Source organism: Bos javanicus, chromosome 15, assembly GCF_032452875.1.
Source record: "Bos javanicus breed banteng chromosome 15, ARS-OSU_banteng_1.0, whole genome shotgun sequence".
NCBI classification, from domain to species: domain Eukaryota; kingdom Metazoa; phylum Chordata; class Mammalia; order Artiodactyla; family Bovidae; genus Bos; species Bos javanicus.
The window spans coordinates 77,679,688-77,700,233 of record NC_083882.1 but is presented as its reverse complement, the minus strand read 5'-3'; the positions used below and the strand labels follow the sequence as shown (position 1 = coordinate 77,700,233).

The 20,546-nt window shown below is 42.5% G+C and overlaps 1 protein-coding gene across 1 annotated transcript; it reads left to right on the top strand.

The window, feature by feature from the left end:
• Nucleotides 1-1,722: 1,722 nt before the first annotated feature.
• MTCH2 (mitochondrial carrier 2) lies at nt 1,723-20,386 on the top strand. The gene is made up of 13 exons (XM_061381490.1): nt 1,723-2,020; nt 4,540-4,624; nt 4,779-4,885; nt 10,399-10,425; nt 10,620-10,682; nt 12,172-12,229; nt 12,481-12,532; nt 13,649-13,708; nt 14,878-14,971; nt 15,910-15,957; nt 16,765-16,832; nt 18,265-18,340; nt 20,176-20,386. The coding sequence occupies exons 1-13, from the start codon at nt 1,934-1,936 to the stop codon at nt 20,260-20,262; spliced, it is 912 nt and encodes a 303-aa protein (XP_061237474.1). The 5' UTR covers nt 1,723-1,933; the 3' UTR covers nt 20,263-20,386.
• The last annotated feature ends 160 nt before the right edge of the window (nt 20,387-20,546 follow it).

Sequence of the window (20,546 nt, the reverse complement as noted above, 5' to 3'; positions counted from 1 at the left end):
CCAACTCTCACATCCATACATGACCACTGGAAAAACCATAGCCTTGACTAGATGGACCTTTGTTGGCAAAGTAATGTCTCTGCTTTTGAATATGCTATCTAGGTTGGTCATAACTTTCCTTCCAAGGAGTAAGCGTCTTTTAATTTCATGGCTGCAGTCACCATCTGTAGTGATTTTGGAGCCCAGAAAAATAAAGTCTGACACTGTTTCCACTGTTTCCCCATCTATTTCCCATGAAGTGGTGGGACCAGATGCCATGATCTTCATTTTTGAATGTTGAGCTTTAAGCCAACTTTTTCACTCTCCACTTCCACTTTCATCAAGAGGCTTTTTAGTTCCTCTTCAGTTTCTGCCATAAGGGTGGTGTCATCTGCATATCTGAGGTTATTGATATTTCTCCCGGCAATCTTGATTCCAGCTTGTGTTTCTTCCAGCCCAGCATGTCTCATGATGTACTCTGCATATAAGTTAAATAAACAGGGTGACAATATACAGCCTTGACGAACTCCTTTTCCTATTTGGAACCAGTCTGTTGTTCCATGTCATTTACAAATCATTTTGATACAAAGGAGAGCCAGGACTGAAATGAAAGTCTCCTCTTCTTTCTCTGTGCCAGGTTCTAAGTGTTGTTTGATTTAGAAAGTATGAGCTGGGACTGAAAGGTCGAGGACAATGCTTTTTTTTTTTTTTTTGCCCCTAACAACCTGTGGCCTGGTAGTCACTTTAGTAACTGTTCATTTATCCAATAAGTATTTATTGAGCATCTCATATGTGTCCTTCACTGACTAGACAAGGATCAAAAACTGTCCTGGCTCCTGAACTCACTGGGGGTCTATATTCTGGTGGAGGAGATTAAAAGATAAATTCCAGATAATTATTACAAGACGCTGTGGTAGGAATAAAGGAGGGGGGGGGTAAATTTAAATAGAGGTCAGAGAAGGTGTTTCCGAGGAGAATGAATGAGTGCATGAATAACAACCCCCTGATGGGTTCAATATTCAAACTCATCTAGGTTTTGCCGGTCATTAAACTGTTTATTTATAGTTGGACTATAAAGAAAGCTGAGCTCCGAAGAATTGATGCTTTTGAACTATGGTGTTGAAGAAGACTCTTGAGAGTCCCTTGGACTGAAGCAAGGAGATCCAACCAGTCCATCCTAAAGGAAACCAGTCCTGAATATTAATTGGAAGGATTGATGCGGAAACTGAAACTCCAATACTTTGGCCACCTGATGCGAAGAACTGACTCATTGGAAAAGACCCTGATGCTGAGAAAGATTAAAGGCAGGAGGAGAAGGGGACGACAGAGGATGAGATGGTTGGATGGCATCACCGACGCGATGGACATGAGTTTGCGAAAACTCTGGGAGTTGGTGATGGACAGGGAGGCCTGGCGTGCTGCAGTCCATGGGGTCGCAAAGAGTCGGACGCGACTGAGCGACTGAACTGAACTGCGATTATTTATGATTCTGACGCTGAATATTCTTTGGACCTTACATTGGTGATCCCAAAAGCTCAAGTTCAGAGGCAAGAACATCGAAGAATCCTGTTACAATTCCTTTTATTCCTCTGACCTTGCCTTGGCTGACAAGTGTCAGGCCCTATTGCCACGCCCATTCTTCCCCACCCGGAAGCTCTCTGCCTGCGCAAGCGCAGGAGAAGTGGCCCGTTCCTAGCGGAGGGCGGGGGAATCCCAGCACCTGACGCGTGCGCCCGGGCCCGTAAGCCCCGCCCCGACGTCTGCGCCGGCTCGCGAGCGCCTGCCGTTTCTGAGGGCGGGGCGGTGGTCGGGGACTGAGCCGGGAGGCGCGCTCCGGAGCGTGCGTGCGCGCGCGCCGCGGGCGGGCCAGTGAAGCCGGCGGCCCTGGCACGTGACCCGGGACCGGCTCGGTCGCTTGGTGGCTCGGTCTGTCTGTCCGTCCGCGGGTGCCATCATGGCGGACGCGGCCAGTCAGGTGCTCCTGGGCTCCGGTCTCACCATCCTGTCCCAGCCGCTCATGTACGTGAAGGTGCTCATCCAGGTACGAGTCGTCGCCATTCCCTCCCCCGTTCGGCACCCTGTTCGGTGGCCGCTGCCCAGGGCGCCTGAGGACCGGCTCCAGCCTTCCGGGCCTTCAGTCTCCTGGGATGCTGCTGCTCCTTCTTTGCTGCTCGCCCCTTCCTTCCCTGCAGGGACTACTCCCGTCGTCCGCGGAGCTCCCACTGCCCGTGGGCCTTCCCAAGGTCTCGCCTTCAGCCGAGCCGTGAGGCCCGCTCCTTTCCCGGTAGCCCAACTGCCGCCCTGCCCTGCCCTGCTCTGCCCGGTGGCTCCCCTGAACTTTGTTTTCTCTTCCACGAGGTCGATCCTGGCCGGGCGCCGCCAAGGACTTCCCAACCTTTCCCCTCTCCGCTCCTCTGAGATGAGCGTTCTTCTCTTGTCCCCCGCCCCAAACGCAAGATGTGAAATCTGTTAAAGACAAATTTGAGATTTAAGGGGAGCCCACGTTTTATTAGCTTTTGTTTCCTCTTTTTCTTCTTCTTTTTTTTTTTGGCTGCTGTTATTGCTGCTTTTCTGTTCCGAGATTTTAGCACCAGATACCCAGAGAAACACAAGGAGCTCATTCAGAAGTGATTGCTGAGTCAAATTTCGGAAGGACGCACTGAGGCTCTCCAGCAGCAGCCCATGTGGCTCATGACAATGAAAATCCCACCTGTCAGAGCTAGACATCAATTCAGCCCAAGTTTTGTTAGAGAGTTTTAAGTATATGGATTAGTTTCTAATCTTCTGTGAAATAATTCTTAAGGGGTATTTTCTATTCATAGGTTTTAACTGAGGAGTGTTTTCAGTTGCCTTTCTAAATTTCCCTGGACAGGTCTTTAATTTTTGAAACTTTTGTTGAGTGTTGAGGTCATTACATCATGCATGGTATCAAGGATAGAAGCCCTGTCCCCACCATCCACCTTTCTGTCAAAAATAGGCATGACATTAGGGAAGGCCCCATTTCTTACTTTTGAGTTTATGATACTCATTCATACAACATGTTGCTGAGTTGACCCATGTGGATTCAGAACCTATAAATAAAAAACTATTGTAAAATGAGTTATTTAAGAACAGTGGGGGGACTTCCCTGGTGGTCCAATGGCTAAGTCTTGGAGACCCCCACCCATCCCCCCTTGGGGGAATCCTTGATCAGGGAGCTGGATCCCGCATGCCACAACAAAGATTGCCGAGTGCTACTACTAAGACCTGGCACAGCCAAGTAAATAAATATTTTTTAAATTAAGAACAAAGGGAATTCTCTGGAGGTCCACGCTTTCACTACCAAGGGCCGAGGTTCAGCCCCTGATCAGGGAACTAAGCTGCATAACGTGGCCAAAAAATACAAAAAGAACAAATCTTTGAAATGTACTCTGATATCTCTAAAACAGAATTGGCACGTTTTTAGCTGGATAATATCTGAGATGGAAGCATTTTGCCATAAATCTGGTATAAGCCCATTACCTAGTCATTATCCAGGAGGCAAGGTTTTCTAGTGACAATCAGAACTGTTGCCTCAGAAACTCCTTAATCCTGATTGCACAACATCCTTGTGTTGCCAAGTGTCTCAGGGGTTTTGGTGAAATTCCCAAATACTCAGTTTTAAAAATAGTTGCACTGTGAGCCTTTCCGGAGTTCTTGAGTTGAATAGGTTGAGAATCACAGCAATAGAGAGTCAAGACCATGTCCAACAGCATTCATTCACTCAAGGATCTCTTTGGCACTAAAGACTCTGAATATATTGTAGAGATAAAATGATGAAATTAACTCTAAAATGGCCTTCATTAGATTTTTCATGACTGTCTGCTCCTTTAATACATTTAGCTTATAATTGTTTCCCAAATGAATTATCAAGCTGTATCTGCGTTTGCCTGTGAATGGTTTGTCTTGTTAGCCAAATATGAAGTTGACACTGGCTTAGTCATCTCACTTTGTCCAAATATTTAAAAAAAAATGCTAGATTTTCTTTATTTTTTTAAATACTTATTTATTTACTTCATGTATTTGGCTGTGAGTGAGTGAAGTCGCTCAGTCGTGTCCGACTCTTTGCGACCCCATGGACTGTAGCCTACCAGGCTCCTCCCTCCATGGGATTCTCCAGGCAAGAGTACTGGAGTGGGTTGCCATTTCCTTCTCCATAGATTTTCTTTAGAAAATACTTTTGAGCATCCTCAGTAAACTGTAGCTTTCTTAACACAAAAATTCCCTAATTCTGTTTTCAGTTTAATACTAGTCTATCTCAGCTACATGTTTTTTTTTTTTTTGTAGAATGTGAACTGAAAGAAAACTTGGAGTTCATTGAAACCAGTCTTAACCGCGTGCCAGAATTTAAGATAAAACAAGACCCCCCCCCCAAAAAAAAAATGGACAGGGGTGATAACTTCGTTACTGTCTTGGAAAACACACGGCATTTTAACTTGTGTTAAAAATTATAACTCTAAATTTGTTCTTTATTCAAGACCTTGCAACCCAGGGATTCCTGGGAATGTTGCCTAGTATTGATATATCCTCTTATTTTCAAAGGTGGGATATGAGCCTCTTGCTCCAACAGTAGGACGAAATATTTTTGGGCGGCAAGTCTGTCAACTTCCTGGTCTCTTTTGTTATGGTGAGTGTCTTTTGATTTATTTAGAATTGGATGACATTGGCAAATGTGATAGGCAGGAGTCACTGAAAAAAATATATAGAAAGCATGTTTTCTTGAAATTTCTGTGTGACCATTTCTTTCAGCTAGGATGTAAATCTCTGATTTGTGTTCTTAGCTCAGCACATCGCGAGCATTGATGGGAAGCGTGGATTGTTCACAGGCTTAACTCCAAGACTGTGTTCAGGCATCCTTGGAACTGTGGTCCATGGTAAAGTTTTACAGGTAATAAGAAAATCCATCTTTCCATAGATTTAGATTACCTTTTAACAACAGTTTGTCCTACTGATTAAGAGCAATTGCAAAGATATATTTATATCCATGGCTTTTCTTCCTCTTGAAAAATATGCACTTGAAATACTCGTTGTTAATTCTTTCCTGGGAAGCAAAGAGAATTTGTCTAAGATGAAGTAATTGATTTTGATCTACACAGGCTTCCTCTGGACCAGGTGTTCTGAGCAGAAATTAAGTGCACTTATTTGAGCTCCTCAATAGCTTACTTGGGGCTTCCTTCATTAGTAAAGAATACGCCTGCAATGGGGGAGATGGGACAGGAGCCTCAGGTTCAATCCCTGTGTTGGGAAGATCCTCTGGAGAAGGAAATGGCAACCTGCTCCAGTATTCTTGCCTGGAAAATCCCATTGACAGAGAAGTCTGGCAGGCTACAGTCCAAGGGGTTGCAGTCGAACTTGACTTAAAGACCAAGCATTCATGCATAACTCATCTTATTTCTTCAAAAGACGAAGGAAGCTGGTTAAAACATACATTTCTGATTTTATTTTCCTCTTATTCCTAGTGTTACTCCTAGTAAAATATTTTCTGTGACAAACTTTTTTTTTTTTTTTTAACTTAAGATAAACGTTAAAGTCAGGATAGTGTTTATTTATGGGAAGAGGAAGGGAGACCAGGCATGGGATGCGAGGGTAATGGAAATGGTCTTCCCTGATCTGGATCATGGCTGTGTGGATATTTGCCATTTAATTATTTGTTGCACTGTGCGTTTGTATGCTGTGCACTTTCTTTTTGTGTTATACTGCGTAAATCTGAACGTTTGTTTTTTAAGAAAACCTCACCCACGTGTGTGCATTGACTATAAGGGTTATGGTTACTTTTGAGAAGAGGGAAGGAAATGAAGGGTGGAACTTCAGCTGTATCTGTGGTAGTTTATTTTACAAAGGCAAGACATTTTAAGCAGAAAGGTCAAAATGTTAACATCTGTTTAAGCTTGGTAGGTGATACAGAGGTAATGAGTCGTTTCCTTAATTATTCTGTGTTTGAGTTGTCTCATAAAGTGTTTTTAAAAACATCACAGTTACATCTTTTTCATGGTTATCCTTCTGCTTTGCTGTCTTCTTTTAACTTTAGATACTTTGACTGTACTTGTCTCTCAGTTGCGCCAGCTACAGTGTAGGTCAGCAGAATTGCCTCTTGGTATATTTGTGGAGGTGTTACATGTACAAATTCTGTACCATTTAGAACAGTTTGTGGGAAGGTTGTTCAGTATGAGTAGGGTTGAGAATATAAAATTTATAGGTTTTCTTGTTCATTATTCCGTCTCCCACTGGCGCCAAAGCTATATTACCTTCTGTGCTCTAGTTCTTAAAAGTGTAGCAGTATTTGCTAACCCAATCTATGTAGTATTTTCAATCTATATATCCAATGTGTTAAATTCCCAATGTTTGCAAACCGTTTATTTCAAGCACTACTCGGTGCAGTCCTCCAGGCACTTTTTAAAGTAGCTTTTACAGTGCCCCAGTTGTACTGGGTAAAAATGTGTTATCATTTGATGAGCACATCATGATTTGGTTGCAGTTTCATGATCTGATTAGCTTAGGTTTTAAATTCTCTTCAGACTTTGTTGAGTTGATTTGCAGAGGTTTTCCAGTCAGTTCCTCTTGTGGAAGCTGTTTTGTTATTCATTATACTTACTCTTGTCATCATGCCTGTGGACTGATGAGCCACTATTTTGGGTGGCCCTTGGGTCAGGGTCACCCAAAATGGTATTCCATTATTCTGGCCTGGAGAATTCCATGCACTGCATAGTCCATGGGGTCGCAAAGAGTTGGACACAGCTGAGTGACTTTGACGTGGGTCAGAATGATGGAGTGTTAATGGGCTGATATTTTGGGGCCTGGATTCCTACTCTATTTTCCAGCCACACCATTATCTGACGCAGTGAAAGTGTTGCTGTTACCCAAGTGAGGTTTAGATTTTTTTTTCAATCTATGCTGCAGACATCATGTGGAATCATAGTTCTCCAACCAGGAAAAATGCATGCCTCTTGCAGTGGAAGCTCAGAGTCGTCACCACTGGACCTCCAGGGAAGTTTTCATGTAGGAAAACAGTTGTCATCTAGTTCAAAGAGGTTAATGTGTAGTTTTAGAGCAAGAGTGAAATTACTCTTGTAATTACTCTTGAATTACTCAAGTTCCTTTATGTAAAGGAAAAGTAAGACAAACTTGAGGTAGCCAGGTACCTGGAATATGTGTTCACATGTAGCCAAGTGAAATAGAACAGGGTCTTGGTACTACACTTAGAATCAAAAGCAGTTTACACAGTCAAGAAGAAAGACCAATTTAGGATTGACAAGACTGTTTTAGACTTTGTTCAGTTCAGTTCAGTTACTCAGTCGTGTCCAACTCCTTGCGACCCCATGAATCGCAGCATGCCAGGCCTCCCTGTCCATCACCAACTCCCAGAGTTCACTCAGACTCACATCCTTTGAGTCAGTGATGCCATCCAGCCATCTCATCCTCTATTGTCCCCTTCTCCTCCTGCCCCCAATCCCTCCCAGCATCAGAGTCTTTTCCAGTGAGTCAACTGTTCACATGAGGTGGCCAAAGTACTGGAGTTTCAGCTTCAGCATCATTCCCTCCATAGAAATCCCAGCGCTGATCTCCTTCATGATGGACTGGTTGGATCTCCTTGCAGTCCAAGGGACTCTCAAGAGTCTTCTCCAACACCACAGTTCAAAAGCATCAATTTTTTGGCACTCAGCTTACTTCACAGTCCAACTCTCACATCCGTACATGACCACTGGAAAAACCATAGCCTTGACTAGACAGACCTTTGTTGGCAAAGTAATGTCTCTGCTTTTGAATATGCTATCTAGGTTGGTCATAACTTTCCTTCTAAGGAGTAAGCGTCTTTTAATTTCATGGCTGCAGTCACCATCTGCAGTAATTTTGGAGTCCAAAAAATAAAGTCTGACACTGTTTCCCCATCTATTTCCCATGAAGTGATGGGACCAGATGCCATGATCTTCGTTTTCTGAATGTTGAGCTTTAAGCCAACTTTTTCAGTCTCTGCTTTCACTTTCATTGAGATGCATTTTAGTTCCTCTTCACTTTCTGCCATAAGGGTGGTGGTATCTGCATATCTGAGGTTATTGATATTTCTCCCGGCAATCTTGATTCCAGCTTGTGCTTCTTCCAGCCCAGCGTTTCTCATGATGTACTCTGCATTTAAGTTAAATAAGCAGGGTGACAATATACAGCCTTGATGTACTCCTTTTCCTATTTGGAATCAGTCTGTTGTTCCATGTCCAGTTCTAACTGTTGCTTCCTGACCTGCATACAGATTTCTCAAGAGGCAGGTCAGGTGCTCTTGTATTCCCATCTCTTTCAGAATTTTCCCTAGTTTATTGTGATCCACACAGTCAAAGGCTTTGGCATAGTCAATCAAGCAGAAATAGATGTTTGTCTGGAACTCTCTCGCTTTTTCGATGATCCAATGGATGTTGGCAATTTGATCTCTGGTTCCTCTGCCTTTTCTAAATCCAGCTTGAACATCTGGAAGTTCATGGTTCACATATTGCTGAAGCCTGGCTTGGAGAATTTTGAGCATTACTTTACTAGCATGTGAGATGAGTGCAATTGTGTGGTAGTTTGAGCATTCTTTGGCATTGCCTTTCTTTGGGATTGGAATGGAAACTGACCTTTTCCAGTCCTGTGGCCACTGCTGAGTTTTCCAAATTTGCTGGCATATTGAGTGCAGCCCTTTCACAGCATTATCTTTTAGGAACTGAAATAGGTCAGCTGTAATTCCATCACCTCCACTAGCTTTGTTTGTAGTGATGCTTCCTAAGTCTCTCTTGACTTTGCATTCCAGGATGTCTGGCTCTAGGTGAGTGATCATACCATTGTGATTATCTGGGTCATGAAGATCTTTTTTGTACAGTTCTTCTGTGTATTCTTGCCACCTCTTCTTAATATCTTCTGCTTCTGTTAGGTCCATACCATTTCTGTCCTTTATCGAGCCCATCTTTGCATGAAATGTTCCCTTGGTATCTCTAATTTTCTTGAAGAGATCTCTGGTCTTTCCCATTGTGTTGTTTTCCTCTATTTATTTGCATTGATCGCTGTGGAAGGCTTTCTTATCTTTTCTTGCTATTCTTTGGAACTTGAGTTCTGTATATCTGAACAAGAATTAAATTGATATCTGTTCAGGATAATGTAGAAGAGACTGTTGAAAATTTTATTATCAGTGAAAACCAAAGCCTAGAAATTAGTGAGAATTTTTAAAGATGCCTGAAACTGTTAGAATTAATTTCTGGCCAAAGATCTGGAATTTGGCCAAAAACCATCATTTCACTTTGTGATGTTTGTCCTCTTCCCTCTGATTTTCTTTTTAAGAAACGCAGTTCTTTTTGCAAAAGACAAGTGTTGTCTATTTTTTAAACCTCACTATGTCTGGGAAGTCAGTTGTCTGGTTCTTATATTTCACCTAGCCCATCTTCTATTTCTGAAATATCCCACAAATAATATTTTCTCTTCCAATGCAGCCTAAGCTCTGGCAGTTTCATGTATCTTTGCCAGAATTAAGAAAGCATCTTCTCTCTTGTTTGGCTCAGAAACAGTCAAATTCAAAAGGAAAAGAGAGGCAGGTTTAGCTATTCAGGCTTAGTACCAATTCTCTGTTCTTTGTAGGGAAGGAAAGCATCTTGCCCTAATTTGGTATTGGACCTGAGTTTTCCTGTGAAAAAGTCCTGAGGCTTTTTCTGTGGCCTTAGTCCTCTGAGTATGTACGAAGTTATTTCACTTGTGTCTGATTCTTTGCGACCGCATGGACTGTAGCCTGTCAGACACCCCTGTCCCTGGGATTCTCCAGATAAGAACATTGGGGGTGTGTTGCCGTGCCCTCCTCCAGTGGATCTTCCTGACTCAGGGAGCAAACTGTGTCTCTTACGTGTCCTGAACTGACAGGCAGGTTCCTTACTACCAGCGCCACCTGGGAAGCACTGTTTTTACCGGTTTATTTTGTTAGTGTGTGTTTAGTAAATAACGCTCTTGGAGTTTTGTTTTGTTTTCCTTTTTCTTCTTTTTTAATATTTAATTTATTTGGCTGCACCTGGTCTTAGTTGCGGCCTGTGAGATCTTTTACTGGCAGCGTGCGAGCTCTTAGTTGGAGCGGGAGGATCTAAGACCTGATCAGGACCCAGGTCTTAACCACTGGACCACCTGGGAAGTCCCTCCTTTTTCTTTCTAGATATGAGTTTTTGTGAGTTGCCCAATCAGTATGTTAAACTTAGCAACAGGATCATCTTAAAGACACTTGTTAATGTTAATATTTCCAAGTGTTAATTAGAAATAGAAGTTAATGGGAAATTTATAGCCCCACCCACCCCCCAAAAATCAACCATTTTAATTTCTGCCAATCAATAGGGTTTTCCTTTTATGTCCTGTCTCAGTGACACTATGATAGACCTAATCATCCTCTTCCTTTCTCTTCCTTTGTAGCATTACCAGGAGTGTGACAAGGCTGAGGTATGTTGAAGCCAGTGTGTATGCTTGAGCCCGTTTTCCCCGCAAGCCGCTGCTGCTCGTTGTCCTCTTTAGGAAGAGGGACAAGCAGTCAGCTTTCCTTTCATCGTGGACAATGTTTTTATACAGGGTGGCCACCGGTTTGACCAGTTCTGTTGAAAACCATCACAATAGCGATCTTTTATTTTGATTTCCAGGAGTCAGGATCTGGAAATGTACAGAAAGAAGTCTCATCTTCCTTTGACCGGGTTATCAAAGAGGTGAGATGATTATGATCTCTCTAAATCAGAGTGGAGTGGCAGTTATGGAATCAGGATCATCGGGCCTGTATGTTCAGTGTTCCAAGGGAAATTAAACCTTCGATTTAATATGGGCTTTATTGCATGCAGAATAGAAAGAAGAATGCATTGCTTGCTGTTTGGAATTGATGCATTTCAAGGAAACATATTTTTCCCACTCATTTCATCTTTAATGTTGAAGAGGTTTCTATTGAAACTTCTTAGAGTTGAAAATCTCTGGCCCAACAGTGTTAACATATAGTAGCCGAGGCCCTGCGTGTGTTGGACGTTACATATCTAGAAATGCTTTTACAACATTATTCTGACTTTGAAATGCCCTCATCATTCATTTCCCACCCCTATCTTCTGCCATTGGAGTTGGTTGCACGCCTAACTTAATAATACTCTTTTTTATTTCTTAGTCTTGATATTATTTAATTGTCTATAGTAAGGTCATGATTTTCAGTAAAAGCTGCCTTCAAAAACATAATATTGTGGCTTTCTGGATGGCACAGTGGTAGAGAATCCATCTGCCAGTGCAGGAGTCTCAAGAGATTTGGGTTCGATCCCTGGGTCGGAAAGATCCTCTGGAGAAGGAAATGGCAACCCACTCCAGTATTCTTGCCTGGGAAATCCCATGGACAGAGGAGCCTGCTGGGCTACAGTCCTTGGGGTCACAAAGAGTCAAACACAACTGAGTAGTGACTGAGCAAGGAACACAGAGATACGTGTATTAATTAATATGTGTCTTATATTTTCTGAACTTCCTTGAGTTCATCCTGTGGCTCTTAGAACTACCAATAGAGTGGAGGTGAGGGATCTCTTAACTAAGTGCAAAAATGAACGACAGACCTTCTGTATTTACAGCCTACCTCCAGGTGTTATGGTTGAATTTTTTTTACTAACCTCTTTACAGAATCCTGGATAAGAAAGATAAACTGGGATAAATATAGGAGCTCCAGGATACTGCGCAGTTAGTTATAGGGTTGTGGTTAAAAAACCAAACCAAAGTTGTTCTGCTGTCCTCAGGCTGTTGGTGTAGATTAAATAGAGCCTGACATTTGCCTAGTGCAGATATCAGAGTCTCTGAAATCACTCACAATGAGAGATCCAGTTAATAATCTAAATACAGTCCTCATAGTTTTATCCCAGCTAGGCTACCACACCTCCTGCATTTCAAGCACAGACCGCCAGGAAAGTCCCTTTACCTGTTTCTTTGCTTTTGTTTTTCCTTGAGATGATAATAGAAATCTGCTTTACAGAGAAGTTTTGAGACATAACGTTGAAATCCCTGAGTGAAAGCTGTGCCAGAATGATATTGTATCATATTGCATCCTATTCGGGCTGCTCATCCTGACTCAGGAGTGCTATGTCACCCACTTTCTTACTCTTCAGTAAGAAAGTGACTTCTTGCAGGAATTTAAATGTCGTTTATTCAGATTTCACAAGTGTGTTTGCTGATTGTTTCTAGACAACTCGGGAGATGATGGCTCGTTCTGCTGCTACCATCATCACACATCCCTTCCACGGTAGGTCTGCAGTGGACAACTGAAATTCGACTCTTTATCTCTCTCTGTATCATGATCTCTCCTGTCTACTTCCATAGGTTGACATGAGAGTTCACTAAAGTGCCTTGCCTGTGTGTTTTTGGTTTGCTTGTTTTGGTTTTTATCCAATTTATCCAGATACCAAAAGTGTCTTTAGGTGGGCAAAACTTTTTTTCAGGGCTATTAAAATTTACCTGGAGGTAGGTTAAAAATCTTTCCTCTGTATTCTTTAGTGATCACTCTGAGATCTATGGTACAATTCATTGGCAGAGAATCCAAGTACTGGTAAGTGTTTCTCTTTTCAAGTCTTCAAGGAGATCTGTTAATGCCAAATACTTTACATGTCTGTGATGCCTTAGAGCTTGCAAAGCAAATGCGTATATCTTATATCATTTGACCTACACAGACACACACAACCACTGAAGCCAGAATTCATCCTGACTCCATGTGACTATACCCTTCAGTTCAGTTCAATTCAGTCGCTCAGTCGTGTCCGACTCTTTGCGACCCCATGAATCGCAGCACGCCAGACCTCCCTGTCCATCACCAACTCCTGAAATTCACTGAGACTCACGTCCATCGAGTCAGTGATGCCATCCAGCCATCTCATCCTCTGTCGTCCCCTTCTCCTCCTGCCTCCAATCCCTCCCAGCATCAGAGTCTTTTCCAGTGAGTCAGCTCTTCGCATGAGGTGGCCAAAGTACTGGAGTTTCAGCTTCAGCATCATTCCTTCCAAAGAACACTCAGGACTGATCTCCTTTAGAATGGACTGGTTGGATCTCCTTGCAGTCCAAGGGGCCCTCAAGAGTCCTCTTCAACACTACAGTTCAAAAGCATCAATTCTTCGGTGCTCAGCCTTCTTCACAGTCCAACTCTCACATCCATACATGACCACAGGAAAAACCATAGCCTTGACTAGACGGACCTTTGTTGGCAAAGTAATGTCTCTGCTTTTGAATATGCTATCTAGGTTGGTCATAACTTTCCTTCCAGGGAGTAAGCGTCTTTTAATTTCATGGCTGCAATTACCATTTGCAGTGATTTTGGAGCCCCAAAAATAAAGTCTGACACTGTTTCCACTGTTTCCCCATCTATTTCCCATGAAGTGATGGGGCCAGATGCCATGATCTTCGTTTTCTGAATGTTGAGCTTTAAGCCAACTTTTTCACTCTCCTCTTTCACTTTCATCAAGAGGCTTTTTAGTTCCTCTTCACTTTCTGCCATAAGGGTATCTTTCACTTTCTGCCATAAGCAGTATCTCCCCTTCTGTTTCTGAATTCTTCTGTCTTTGCGGAATGCGGGAGGTGGAAAGGGGAGGTGGGTGGGGGTATAACCTTGTCCAGAGTGGCGGTTGAACCTTGTAATCTGAATGTACTTTACCTTTCTTCCTTCTAAACCTAGTGGACTTTGTGACTCCATAGCAACAATCTATCGGGAAGAGGGCATCCTAGGATTTTTTGCGTGAGTAAATTACTGATTTGTGGATGTGATTTTTGTGTGAGTAGGACACTTTAATGAGAATGAGGACATGACTCCTTGTTTCAGCCTCAGGGAAAATGTACTCTTTTGGTTTATTTCATGTTAAACTCTGTTTTGGCCCCTCTGACTTAAATGCTCTTGTAAGAGATCCCAAACTTTTGCTCTGCACATCTGAAATGGTTGAAAGGAGAGGGTTTTTTTAAGTAATAAATTCATTCCAAGTCTCTACCGTCATAGTAAGTTCTCAGTTGCTATATAGTTGATGAAATGAGGAAAGTTCATTTTGGAAAAATGGAGAGGTATCTAATGGGTGTCTTTCTTATCCTCAGAGTATGTGCACTGTGTTCATTCCCTTGAATTTACTTTAGAAGAACTTAGGCTACTACCTTAGTTCTGTTAATGACAAAAACTGCATTATTAGCTAAATGGTCCTTTTTGATTTTCAGTGTTTCCACATCGTTGATTTTTTTTTGAGTATCATAAATATTCTGGGAAATAGACAAGACAGCTATTATTATTCTCATTTTAGAGATTAACAAAAACAAAACTGATGCTCTGGGAAGTTCATTTGCTGATAAGTGGTAGAAGTGGCATTTAATCCTTGGTCTTCAGTCTGAGGTAACCTTTGTCCCGGTGCTCCACACGGCCTCACCTAGCGTACCTAGGCCCTGGAAATGTGTCTTCTGATGCCTCTCACCTGTGTCCACGTTTGGGCCGTTTTCACTTTGTCATTTTCTCATCTTTTGCATGGCCAAATTTGTATATCAAGTAGTCTAACAATAATCATAGTTAAGTCTCTTCTCTGAAGTAGGCAAATTATTTGCCTCCCTGATTATAGTTATTAATAGTAAGTTGAGCCATTGGCCATAGCTCAGAGGGATGTAGCCTTTAAAATTCTCATTTTAAAAATGAGAATACAAGTCATTAGAGATTAGCTTCAAGAACAATTGTGTTAATTAGAATGAACTGGTTACGTTCTGATATTCGGTTCCTTTCAGTTCTCTAGAATGTTTTAAAATCTTTATTTGTTTATTTTTTAATTGAAGGATAAATGAATTCTTGTGTGACTTATATAAGTAAATATAAATGAGTGAATTACTTTCCAAATGATCACACCTCTTGGCTCTTGTCTTTGTTGCTTCCTCACGCAGGGGCCTTATCCCTCGCCTGCTCGGTGACATCATCTCCTTGTGGCTTTGTAACTCGCTGGCCTACCTCGTCAATACCTACGCTCTGGACAGTGGGGTAGGTTGGGCTCCTGATGAGATGTGCTGGTGCTGACTGCACGGTCCCCACCTGGCAGCTAGGTTAGCTTTACAGTAAGATGGCAGTTGGTGATACGAGACTCACCATTATATAGCTAAATATTAACGGTCAGATTTTCAGAGGGTAATGGAATGATCTACGCTGCTTACCTCAGAGAGAGGCACCTGGAGAGGGTTTGGCAGGGTGAGCCTAAGCGTCTGCAAGGAGATTGCTTCTTTGTTGATGCCTAATGTTAGAGGACACCATGAAGCAGGACAGTTCTATCGTATATTCAGGGGTTTCATCTAATTGGAAGTGCTCAGGGGACTCTTACATTGGGCTTTCTGGAAACTTCAGCCTGGGCCGGGGGTTTGAGAATCAGCTTTCCCTAAAAGTCATGTTTCTGCAGCCTCAGCAGCTGTAGACCTCTTTGAACCCAAGAGAGTTCCATAGCATGGTGGAAATGAGAACACACCCAGGCCAGAGGTAGGACCAGAAATCCATGTGCTTGGTTACTTGAGTAGAGACTGATCTTCCCCACAGCATCTGGGATACAGCTGGGTGTATACAGAAGGAGTGACTTGGCCCTAAGAGTACCATCAACGTGGTTTCCGGGGGTTGTATTTCTAGGACCCGGGCAAAGATTTCCAGTCTCACTTCCTGGTGCTTTTGAAATCCTGAGGCCATTATATTAGTTCCTGGAAGCCATCCTAGTCTTATATGAACTTGCCTATTAATGTTGAGTCAAGGTGATCATTTTGACCACTGCCTTTTTATGCTCCTAGCCAGTCTTTTATGTTTTCATCCTGTAAATTAATTTTCAGGTTGTCAAAGAACTTGAATTCAAAAATAGACTTTTGATACGGGGAGGACAGTTAGCTATTAATACCAGCTTAATTTTCTCACTCGTTCTAATAAAGGCTTTCTTCCTGTTATAGGTTTCCACCATGAATGAAATGAAGAGTTATTCCCAGGCTGTCACAGGAGTAAGTTTTTAAACATCCTCTTGGGACTTCCCTGGTGGTCCAGTGGCTAAGACTCTGAGCTCCCAGTGCAGGGGGCCCAGGTTCGATCCCTGGTCGGGGAGCTAGATCCCACATGCTACAACTAAGACCCAGAGCAGCCAAATAAATAAATAAAATTTAAAATAAATAAATAAATAAATAAACATCCTCTTAACCTTTGAGGAGTAGTTTTGTTTTCTTTGAAATTTGGAATGTGTCATTATTGTTTTTTGGTCAGAGGTAGGAACAACCCAGAGTCCCTGCATCACAGTGGCAGAAGTAACAAACTCACGTGGTTTGGTGCTGGTCAACTTCCAGAGGGGTCAGCGGGCGTTTGCCAACACAGATCTGCCCCTGCCCCCTCCTGTGTCCTGCTGGACGAATACTGAAGGCTTCAGTCTCTTTACTTACGTGGAGTCTTGCAGTGGCTGACTTTTGGAGTAGCTTCCGTTGTCTTTGGAAAGATGTTTGTGTTCTCTTGTTTTCTTCAGGGCTGTTTTGAAATGCTTATTGTACTTAGTTTTAAATGTTGAAGTTCAGTTGTATGTGAATGAGGCTCAGTCACAGAATAAGAGAAGTCTTCTGACCTTTGGTGAAAAGGTTGCAGGGTAAGGGGAGAAACATCTCCAGACTCCAGAATGTGTACTTTAGTCTTGACCGGGGATACAGAGAAGGCAAAAGCAGTATGGCACATTCGAGCATAGCGGCACTAGGGCTAGGGCTGAGAAGGAGGGACATGAGAGAGGCCAGGCATGACTTAATAACTGAGCTGCTTTTTCCTCCTTACAGTTTTTTGCCAGTATGTTGACCTATCCCTTTGTGCTTGTCTCTAATCTTATGGCTGTCAACAACTGTGGGTAAGTGCTTTGCATTTCTTATCCTAGTAATTGGCTGCCTGTATGCCTGACAGGCAGAGCAGTCCTGGTAGAAATTTGGCAAGGATAAGTACAGGTGATGCTATGAGTAGATTTCCTGATTTTTTCCTGTCTGCCCCATGCACCAGCAGTGCCATCAATTTATATTATAAGCAGTCTCTTCATAGCCTGTTTTGAAATAGAGAAGGGCACAAATAATATTCCTTAAGTACTTATAAATAGTATGTACTTGTCAGTAGTCTAGGTTCTTTTCTGAAAATAGTGGAATAATGATCACTCTCACATCTTTGCTTTATATTAATCCTTATCCTCTCTTATGAACATTATGAAAGGTATGTTAGGGATTGAATGACAACCTGTACCTGTTTTGCATCAGGGCTTCATGGAAAAAGTGTTTTGAAGTTAGAAAAGTAGAAAATTTGGTTGAAAATGAAAAGTTTCTTGACCTTTCATGTATTGATTGGGAAGGAGGGCCGAGGGTGGGGATGGACACCATTGATTTCCAGATGCCAGGTGACTGCCAGGTTGGACAGAAGTTTTAACCTCGTGATTTAATTCTGTTCCACTAGGGTACCCGTCACAGCACGCCATTAGACATGTCACTGTTTTCAGACAAGGTATCCAGGTGATAGCTATGGAGAGTTGTGAGCAGTTACCATATTGTGTTTGTTCTGTGATTTGCGGATCGGCTGCCGCATTGTAGCCCAGAGCAGGCTTGAAGGATGAGTTAAGTGTGTTGTTGTTATTTGCAGTTTTTTTAGAGAAATGAGTGGCTTCCCTGATGGCTCAGTCGGTAAAGCATCTGCCCATAATGCCGGAGACCTGGGTTTGATCCCTGGGTCGAGAAGATCCCCTAGAGAAGGAAATGGAACCCACTCCAGTATTCTTACCTGGAGAATTCCATGGACAGAGGAGCCTGGTGGACTGTAGTCCATGGGGTCACAAAGAGTCAGGCACCACTAAGTGCCTAACTTTCACTTTCAGAGAAGACATGGGCGGGAGTTATGCCTGAGTAAGAGCGTGTAGTCACCACAGTTTCACACCGCTATCCATTGTTATATTTGGAGTCTTTTGAACACCACATAGTTTTAAATTCCCTTTCTCAGCTCTTTAGTCATATAATTACTGTGTTCTAGAATTTCATTTGTCCACTAATTAAAACCTAGATGTTTTAGAAAATACATAGCTAAAGTTTCTCTTTATGTGTTGATTCAAAACCTAAATGTAAGAAAGTGGGATCTGTTTTGGATGCTCAGTCTTTCCCCTGTGCCAACAGAATTTGTTTCTATAGAACCGCTAAAATTGCTTCTCAGGGAACCTTCCAGGCAGAATATTTTGACCAAGATCTATTGAGCTCTTGAGAGAATGTTTTATAAATATTGACTTCGGTAACTAATCCCTTTTTCTATTTCAGGCTTGCTGGTGGATGCCCTCCCTATGCCCCAATATATTCTTCTTGGATAGATTGCTGGTGCATGCTACAGAAAGAGGTACTTCTCTCTCATTCTCTCTCTCTTCCTCCCTCCCTCTCTCCTTCTCCCCTCTTCATATTTTGTGGGGTTTTTTTGCTTGTTTTCTTAAAAGTCTCTGGGATCCCAGGTTAATTCTTATAGGTTATCCTTTAGTTACCAGTTAAATGTATCCTTTTCAGTGGTCCGTATGTCGCTCTGGCATAGCTGTAAAATATGCTGCTTAGAAATCATCAGGAGAGGTAAAGAAGGAAGAATTCCTGGATGTGATCTGGAACCCGTTTGAGTGGTTACATTCAAATTACAAATAAGGTCTGGGCAGTCAGTTATTCTGGTTATTAAAATGATACCCTCAATTTCAGATTACTTTTTCCAACCTCATCTTCTTGTAACTTGTCAGAATATATTCTGAAATGTATTTTCTAATATATTTAGAGAAGCTGAGCAATAGTTGTTTGTTTACAACATTGTCACAGTGGTGTCAGCAGAACTGCTCTCTTCTGCAGTCACGTTAGTCCATGCGGCGTCCAGATTCTGGTGTATTGTTTGCTTTTGCTATGGGGTAGGTCATCTCCAACCAAAAATTCTTGATCAGTCTAGGCAGAGCTTTAATAGGAACCAAAATAATGAGTGGCTGAGCGCTAAATTTAACATGGAATCGCTTAGAGTGGCCATCAGTTGAAAGCTGTTTTTGAGTGGGAAACACTTTGTAGAGGACTGTGGAGGAAGGCCTATGAGGAAGCTCTTTGTTGCACGCTGTTAGAGCGCTGGAGACACCGATGAGAAAGGCCTTTGTTCACGGGGCTCAGGCTTCCCAGCCTGAACTCGGAATGCAGAGGCCTAAGCTGGGGGGCTTTTGCTCAGTGGACCCAACAAGCCCCTCTGTGAACCCAGGCCAGGACACTTTGATGGTTGCCAGACAGACCTAATGTGAACATTCAACTCTGCTATATAAAGAAACCAAACAGAAAATTATTAGGGTATCAGACACTTTACAGTTGAACCTTTAAGTGCTTAAGACAACAGCAAATGTTAATTGATCATTCACTGTATACGAGGCATCATGCTAAGAGTTCTCCATGTTTCAGCTCATGCAACCCTCAAAGTAACCTTGTGAGGAGAGATACTGTACTTTACCGTTCCGCCTCACATATGAAGAAACTGGGACTTTGAACAGTTAAATAATGCCAATTGCATAACCCACAATCACACAGCTTGTATTTGGGAGAGCAGGATCTACGAACAGGCTGTCTCACTTAAGTCTGCTCAATTAAACTCACAACATGACTACTTTAATTATAAGATTTTATAAGTACTCCCTAGAGATCTGACTGTTCGGTTCAAAACAAATAAAAGCTGACATGGGGACTTCCTCAGTGGTCCAGAGGTTGACTCCGAAAGTTTACTGCAAGGGGCACGAGCTCCAACCCTGATCAGGGAACTAAGATTCCACATGCGTGCAGCCAAAAAACAAAATACAAATAAAAGCTGGCGCTTGCTACGTGTTAGGACTGTTCACGACACTTGGTATGAGTTAACACACTTGATAGCCCAGCTAACTAGCACATAGCAGAGCCAGAATCTGGACTGGGAACATCTGTCTAAATAAGAAATACTTGCCTTTATCCACGTGTCAAATGGTAGGTAGTTCCACAGAGGCTCAGCTTGCGTCGGAGATGACACGTCGCTGCCCCATAGCGCAGCGACATCTGCACTGTGATGGTGATAGACAGTCTGGTCGTTTTCATCATTTCGTTTCTCAGAAATACGTCCAGTTGGATGTCTTTGCTGCTTTGGACTAGCTGACCTCATTTTCACACTAGACTTTATTTGTATTTATTTTATTTTTCTTTCAGGGAAATATGAGCCGAGGAAATAGCTTGTTTTTCCGGAAGGTCCCCTTTGGGAAGACCTACTGTTGTGACCTGAGAATGTTGATTTGAAGATGTGGGGCAGGGACAGTGACATTTCTATAGTCCCAGACGCACAGAATTATGGGAGAGAATGTTGATTTCTATACAGTGTGGCGCGCTTTTTTTAATAATCATTTAACCTTGGGAAAATGGAGGTGTTTGGTGTCTGCCTTTTTTGTTCTTTTTCCCAGCACATGATTTACCACTGATACTCCCCCTGAAATGGGACATTTTAACCCCAGGTTATTTTACTTAAGAAGTTGCATTTACCTAAAGGTACCAGCAAGTTGTCATGCAATTTGAGTCTCAATTTA